This window comes from Engystomops pustulosus, chromosome 3 (assembly GCF_040894005.1).
Source record: "Engystomops pustulosus chromosome 3, aEngPut4.maternal, whole genome shotgun sequence".
Lineage (NCBI taxonomy): Eukaryota > Metazoa > Chordata > Amphibia > Anura > Leptodactylidae > Engystomops > Engystomops pustulosus.
In genome coordinates this window covers 82,956,950-82,965,455 of record NC_092413.1, presented here as the reverse complement: position 1 = coordinate 82,965,455, position 8,506 = coordinate 82,956,950, and the positions used below count along the sequence as shown (strand labels likewise).

Below are 8,506 nucleotides of genomic sequence, written 5' to 3'. Positions count from 1 at the left end.
TGGCTGTTCTGGCGGGATGGGGGGGACAGACTACGCCAGATGCTATTTACAGAATTACGGAATTTTCAAGGAATTTCTTGAGGAGAGCGCTGTACCAGCAGACGTTCCTCACACGCAGACATAGCCGGGTCCAATCAAGTGGCGCTTGCGGTCACATTATGTGATAATACTGTATAATAAAGCTTTAGGGAAAAAAAAGGAGTGGAAAAAAAAAGTAGCCGCGTGCTCGCTTTACTGTCGCAAGTGAATGACGTCATTTTCGGGAGACATTTTCTCGAGCTCAAGGGTGCAGAAGGAGAGAGGTGGTGGTGGTAGCTGAGCTCATTGATATTTGCCGCTAACGAAAGGACGAGATGGTGGTAGTAGGGAAGACCAGCGCCATAGCGGCCGGGGTGTGCGGAGCGCTCTTTCTAGGATACTGTATTTATTTTGACAGAAAACGCAGAAGTGACCCCGATTTTAAGAACCGACTCCGGGAGAGTAAGTGTCCCATGATGGCAGGCTGGGGCATGGCTGTGTCTGCAGGGGGTGATCGAGTAGAGTATAGGATGCGAGGTGCAGTGTGTATATAACAATGGCAGAGTATAGGATGCGAGGTGCAGTGTGTATATAACAATGGCAGAGTATAGGATGCGAGGTGCAGTGTGTATATAACAATGGCAGAGTATAGGATGCGAGGTGCAGTGTGTATATAACAATGGCAGAGTATAGGATGCGAGGTGCAGTGTATATATAAGAATGGCAGAGTATAGGATGCGAGGTGCAGTGTGTATATAACAATGGCAGAGTATAGGATGCGAGGTGCAGTGTATATATAAGAATGGCAGAGTATAGGATGCGAGGTGCAGTGTGTATATAACAATGGCAGAGTATAGGATGCGAGGTGCAGCGTGTATATAACAATGGCAGAGTATAGGATGCGAGGTGCAGTGTATATATAAGAATGGCAGAGTATAGGATGCGAGGTGCAGCGTGTATATAACAATGGCAGAGTATAGGATGCGAGGTGCAGCGTGTATATAACAATGGCAGAGTATAGGATGCGAGGTGCAGCGTGTATATAACAATGGCAGAGTATAGGATGCGAGGTGCAGCGTGTATATAACAATGGCAGAGTATAGGATGCGAGGTGCAGCGTGTATATAACAATGGCAGAGTATAGGATGCGAGGTGCAGCGTGTATATAACAATGGCAGAGTATAGGATGCGAGGTGCAGCGTGTATATAACAATGGCAGAGTATAGGATGCGAGGTGCAGTGTGTATATAACAATGGCAGAGTATAGGATGCGAGGTGCAGTGTGTATATAACAATGGCAGAGTATAGGATGCGAGGTGCAGCGTGTATATGACAATGGCAGAGTATAGGATGCGAGGTGCAGCGTGTATATGACAATGGCAGAGTATAGGACGCGAGGTGCAGCGTGTAAATGACAATGGCAGAGTATAGGACGCGAGGTGCAGTGTGTATATAACAATGGCAGAGTATAGGACGCGAGGTGCAGTGTGTATATAACAATGGCAGAGTATAGGACGCGAGGTGCAGTGTGTATATAACAATGGCAGAGTATAGGACGCGAGGTGCAGTGTGTATATAACAATGGCAGAGTATAGGACGCGAGGTGCGTTGTGTATGTGACGATGGCAGAGTATAGGACGCGAGGTGCGCTGTGTATGTGACATGAAGTGGACTTCTGCCATTATTATATACACACTCTGCCATATCAATTTAAATTGATGTGGACTATTCATTGACCCAAAACACATGCAAATACCCTACCTTTTTTACAATAAAATGCTTTATGTGGGTCATCTACAGCAAATTTGCAGATCCAATAGGGGAAGTGACAATAGTGCTCAGCGGAGCTCTGTCATCTGGTCACTTCTTACTGCCATAAATTGTACAGAGGTTTTGACATTCAGTCACATTCACTTGAATGGGAATGAGCTGCAACCAGGCCATGTGTTGAATCAACGTGCTGGATTAATAGAGGTGACAAGTTTTAGACCCCCACCCATCTGAAATTGATTTACATATCCGTACTCATGGTGCCACCTGCAGCACTTAGTAATTATTAAATGCTCTTTACGTACTGTATATGTTTTCCCATTAAAGCAAATGGTCTTATGATTTTATAAGTCAGGAGATTCCCCATACATATTCACTGGTTTGGAACAAGTCTTAGGGCGCTGTCACACATTACGTTCTTGGTGGGTTTTTAAACCCACTGAAAACACATGCGTTTTTGCAGGTTTATCATGCATTTGGATGTTTTGAATCTGTTTTTCTTCATTTATAAAAGTGTAAGCAGCTGTGAAACTGATTCAAACCAGCTAATCGCAAGGTAAACATGCAAAAAACGGTCCAAGAACGCACCGTGTGACCACACTCTCAGCAGTGCCTGCAATGGGATTAATGGGAATCAGATTGTGGTATTTTAGACATCTTCTTTATGAATGGTGGCCTTTGTGCAATAGTCTGATGGTCATTGTGCATTAGAGTGAAATTTAATAAGGCAATTTTCATTTTCAGAAGATTGTTCAACTAGGATGGAAGCATGATGATCGGTGTGTCTTATAATTATATTGGTTCATTACTTTGCAGGAAGAAGAAAACAGAAACTCGCTAAAGAGAGAGCTGGTCAGTCAAGGGTAAGAGTAGATTTTGCTGGGTATTTATGGTGCAATGTCTTCATCTGCAGTGTGCCTTGCTGTTTCTGTATTTAGGTAAAGGTCTGTAGAGAATGGCAGCAAGTACTCCTACTCATTTGTTATATTATATTGACATTCAAGCATTTATAATCTATATACCCTTAGAAAGGGGTTTTCTCAGTGCTGAGACCCCCACAGCTGCACATGACCGTTCTGCTACATTAATCTCTATGGAGCTGACAGAAATTGCCGAGCGCTGCACCATGAAATACTGATAATATAATATATAATATATATGTGGCTACTGCTAATATACAGCTGCATTCTGATGTTCTGGAACATGCATGGCATCATGTCCTACCCATTAATTTCCTAATCAAAACCTACCATCACGGATCTAACTATTAAGGTCGATTCAGTAGCAGGTTACTTTAATGTAGTGTAGCCTAATGCTTTTTGTAATAAAACTTATTTTTTCTTTTAGAACTTAATGTAACTTTATTTAATCTGCAAATTTTCTTAAAGGGAACCTGGTACTGCTGTTTGCAAAAATTTTAGAGCTCTTATAGCATAAAGGCATGAACTTTGATTCTCTGCCCGGTATCCAATAACGAGAATCCAGCGCGTCAAATTTGGCGTAGTCTGCCGGCTTGCACTCGCCACTGTATGAAATCCACACCTCCTTTCCCTACATTGTCCGCCCATCTGGCCAAATTGTCACGCCTGAGCGTTAGACGCTTCTGCTCACTGTGCAAGCTCGGCTTCCTGCTTAGTGTTGCTAAGTAGGAAGCCGTGCATGTGCAGTAACCCGGCCGGCAGAGTACACGACCGCTCCGACGCTAACTGCACATGGCAGCCGCATGCGTGATAATTGGGCCACATGATGTAGGAAAGGAGTTGTGGATTACTTATGGAGGTGAGAGCAAGCCACCAGACTCAAGCGTATTCGCTACGCCCACTTCGACTCGCTGGATTCTCAGCCTGGATAACAGGCAGCGAATCAATGTTCATCTTCTCCTTTTGTGAGCAGAGATTTTATCTTTTTTTTTTTTTTTAGGTGAAAAAAGGGTGCTATAAGGGCTCTATGGGAACCTGCCTAAGACTAAATTTTCTGCAAACTGCGGTGACAGGTTCCCTTTAAGAGGCTACTGGGGCACAGCCATGCTGTGGAGCGGGAAATACGTCTACTCCATTCCCCAGTAGCCTCTTTTGATCCCTTCTACCCCAGTCTGCGCATTTGCAGATCTCCATCTGCTCAGACTAGTGTACATAGATGCTGCATGCTGAAGACTGGGGTAGCAAGGATCGAAAGAACTGCAGGACCTATAAAGGGAGAACGGCTGGTAGGAGCATGTATGGGACGTAAGGATAGCCCTTTTTAGAGCTAATCCTCACATCCCCACTATCTTTTTGAAAACTTTATTGCTCTATTATGTAAATTTTGTAAAGTGGCTACTGGGGTGTGGAGTAGCCGGACATGAGGCTACACGTCGCGGCTACTCCATGCTCCTGTAGCCTCTTTGCTCCTCCTACCCTGAGATCTTCGGCGCGCAGCTCCTTGTAGCTGCGCACCCTCGTCCGAGAAGCCGGCCTTCTGCACAGAATGCAGGCCCGCAGCTGCGCAGCCACCCCTCCGAGGCCAGAGCTACTGCGCATGCGCAGAACTCCGGCTTCTCGGACAAGGGCACGCAGCTAGGAAGAGCTTTGCACCGAATATCTCAGGAGTAGCCTGCGCTGTGATTGCGCTAATGACCTTCCCACTCAGTCTGCGCGCTACAGGGAATAATTGCCAAGCGTAACTTTACGCATGGCAGTTATTTTGGGGGGTAATGGCGCCTCTTCATGCGTCTATGATGTGTGGTGAGGCATTAATGCGACCTCTGCCCGTAGGCAGATTGTTATGCCCTATCCCGTGAATTAGTAAGTCCACAACATTATTATAACTCTTGACTACCAGCTGTGGCAGGTAAATGATGGTCATAATCTCATAAACGTGATTAAATGATTTTGCTGCTGGAGTTATTTTGGGGCTTTGAAATGCTGTGACTTGTTCCATTTAATATAAAATGTTATTATATAGTTTAAAATGTCCAGCCTGTTCTTAACATGTACACATTGTTATTCATAATGAATTTTATCTTTATTACAGCTTCCTGATCTTAAAGATGCCGAGGCTGTTCAAAAGTTTTTCTTGGAAGAAATCCAGCTTGGGGAGGAGTTACTAGCACAAGGTTGTCATTTATTCTCATTTAGCTTAAGACTGCTGAAAATAAGGTGTCATTTAGTAGTGTACCATAATGCTAAGAGTTGTGGCAATTTTGGAGAAACTGTAAGATGTAAGAATGTAATAATATTTGGCAGCCTTAGTATACAATAAATACATTGTAGAATAAAGTTTCCACACATTTTGGAAGAGGATCTTACAATGATACATAGAACCAGAGGTTGCACTAACATTTTTCCAAACAGATAATAATACTCTTCTTACCAATTTTGAGGAGTGTTTTTTTTTTTTTTTTTTTTTTTTTTTTTTGCCAGGAAGGAATATAATTTTTTTCATATGATTTATAAAGCACTACGGAATGTGATGTTGCTATATAAAGATAATTATGTCCGATGTGATCTGTCATCATATTGGACTCGCACTAAACTCTGAAACATAGCTTTTAAATGAATCTTTACACACATCAGTTTTTTTTCTCTTGTGTGATGTGATGTATCAGAACATCTCCTGCTTTGGTGTGAGTCAGCGGAAAAAACACCTATTGAAGTCTGGTACGTGAAAAAAAACTGACCGCACTAGTTTCATCCTAGAGCGCAAGATTCCTGCGCAAGATTCCAGGAAGTTGCATAATTGCATAGCATTTGGACTTGAGTGAACTATGAAACATTCTGAACAAAATCTGATAAAACTTGCACGATTTTCACCAAGAAAAGTTTTGAACATGGTAGGCAGCAGATAGGCTGGGTTAACTTATGAAAAATTTCTTTCTTTGACCAAAAATGTTTGGGTTAGGTTTGGTTCTTAATTTGGTTATCTTAACATTTTGACCGCTTTGTAGGTCTCCTAGTCCTTGTATTGTTGTTATATGCTGTTATCAATAAACCTTTGTTGAACCATAAATTTGGTTATCTTAGAATTGGCTCTTGATTATAAATTTCTTTCTGTTAATAGGGGATTTTGAAAAAGGAGTAGATCACTTAACCAATGCCATTGCTGTCTGTGGACAACCTCAGCAGTTACTACAAGTGCTGCAGCAGACTCTCCCGCCACAAGTCTTTCAAATGCTTTTGACCAAATTGCCTACTATCAGCCAGGTAAGATCTATACAAAAGCTGAATTTTCACCACATTTCAGGAAAAATACAGTATTTTGAGCTCCACTATGACATACCTAGAACTGATGCTGTTTCTATGGACTTCTGTGCTGCAGGTTTCTGAATAACACTTTAGGCGTCAGGCAATATCTTTATATTTATGTTTATGCTGTTGTTTTCCTTTTGTTTTTTAGAGGATTGGAAGTGCCCAAAGTCTGACCGAAGATGATGTGGAATAAAATGCCTGCATATTTCCATAGACTTGGTTGTAGACCTGGTTGTATTGCATAATTACACTGATACTACTGGACATGCCATCATTAGTAATTAAAAAAAGCTGTTTTTTAACTGTTCTGTTACTATACTTTAGTTACCTGATGTTAAAACATTTGTACAACAGAAATATTGTAAAATTTGTTTTTTGGTTGATATAAAAGTTTATTTGGAAAGAGCTATATTGGTCCATTACAACATTTTGTTCACACTCATTCACACCGCATAAGTGTTGTGTACAAGACAGTTTCACCTAAAACATTTTATACTATTTGGCTAAATGTTGTCCTCCAACATATAAAACATCTGCCTTCCGCCACCCCCCACCATTGCACTAGCCATAGTTCCATTGGTGCTGGGGAAAATGGTGAAAATGCAAAACGCTGTCTGCTGCTTATCGATATCATGCCTTTCAATGAAAGTGATTGAGCTGATCCCTGCCGCAGGGCATTTGCATTACATTTGTAAACGCAATAAAAGCATCAAGTGTGACAGCACTAGTGTTAGTGTCAAGTGAGACACCAGTGCTATGTGTCAGAGTGAGGCTTTCTCTCCCCTGAGAACATCAATTTTTTTTTTTCTATAGTGGAAATCTAGGGGTCTTGTCATGAAACTCTTGACCAAACTGAGGCATAGTGTCCAATGACCTAGGATGTGTATTTTCCGGTTAAATGAGTATTTCCATTTCAGCAAAAAAATATTGCTGAAAAATTATTATGTTTTCCAATCTACTTTCTGTATCAATTTCCTTGTCTGCTGACATTCTATAGGAAGCTACTTTGTTTACATGCAGGGAACAGAAATCCTGATCCCTGGTCATGTGATGTCACACAAGTGCACAGCTCGGTAGTATCAAAGAGAATAATCAGAGCTGTATGTTAAAATGAACTGTGCACCTGTGTGACATCACATGGCCATAGATCGGGGTTTCTGTCCCTTATATGTAAACATTGAATCTTTTATATAGAACTAGCTGTAGATCCTTTTCACTCTCTCTTCCTGTGTGTCTTTCTGTCTCAATCCATCTTGCCTCACACATAAGATGTCTTTTATACTCCTTACCTATAGTAACCAATAAAAGCTCAGAGCTCATATTAACGAACTGTGGCAGAATAGCAACCAATCATGGCTCAGATTCCAACTGCCGTCGTAGCGGCAGACAATGGCTCTTCTATATGGTGGTTAATAAGTGGATTTTGGAAAGCGTGGGGTGAAAATGTTGGCTCAAAACCTAATCTGGGTCACAGACGTTACCTGGGTCACAGAGAGTGGATGTCCAAAATTTTGTGATTGTAAATGCGACGGCACAGATTCCTTTAGCAGACACACACGCACATATACAAGTACATTGGAAAATTGTATAACTTTTCATCATGCAAACAATAACATTTATTTGCTGAAACACAAAAAAACTTTAATCCATTTGTGTCTGAGGATCATTGGTGCTTGAATGTCCAAGTCATTTTTTGCAGTTCTGTTAATTGCTTTAATTTATATCTGTGGAAAAGCTTCTCATATAGGAATTTTTACTTAGTTTTTTTTTCTTGACATGTGAGACTCTAGCTTGATAGGATAGTTTTTATTGAAAAGTCAGAATATCAGACATTAATACATATCATGTTTTACAATCTTGTGCAACATTACATGTTACCAGCATTGTCTAATTTTCTAGATTAACCAAATAAACGGAAACAACAATACAGTATTGAGTCTATACCATTAAACAGTTTGAGCTGGTTTTTGTTTATAAAGGCAGTCCCTGGGTTACGTACAAGATAGGGTCCGGAGGTTTGTTCTTAAGTTGAATTTGTATGTAAGTCGAAACTGTATATTTAATAATTGTAGATCCAAACAAAAAAATTGTTGGCCCCAGTGATAATTGGAGTTTAAACATTTTTTTTACTGTAATGGGACCAAGGATTATCAATAAAGCTTCATTACAGACACTTTACAGCTGATTAATGCAGTCTGGGACTATAGTAAAGCATTCAGAAAGCTTCACCAAAGATCAGAGGGGTCTGTCTGTAACTATGGATTGTCTGTAAGTCGGGTGTCCTTAACCCCTTCACGCTCCGTGGCGGATATATCCGCCACGGAGCGCAATGACTTAGCGCTCAGTGGCGGATATATCCGCCACGGCGCTTATGCCGGCTCGGCTCTGGATCAGAGCCGAACCGGCATCGGGAAACACGGGGTGCCGGCTGTAACTAATAGCCGGCACCCCAGTGTAACACCCGCGATCGGAGTTGTCTCTGATCGCGGGTG

The 8,506-nt window shown here is 41.6% G+C and overlaps 1 protein-coding gene across 1 annotated transcript; it reads left to right on the top strand.

The window, feature by feature from the left end:
• Positions 1-226: 226 nt before the first annotated feature.
• TOMM20 (translocase of outer mitochondrial membrane 20) lies at positions 227-6,420 on the top strand. The gene is made up of 5 exons (XM_072141249.1): positions 227-480; positions 2,605-2,651; positions 4,801-4,882; positions 5,827-5,969; positions 6,163-6,420. Exons 1-5 carry the CDS (start codon positions 354-356, stop codon positions 6,205-6,207), a joined length of 444 nt encoding a protein of 147 aa, XP_071997350.1. The 5' UTR covers positions 227-353; the 3' UTR covers positions 6,208-6,420.
• Positions 6,421-8,506: the final 2,086 nt, after the last annotated feature.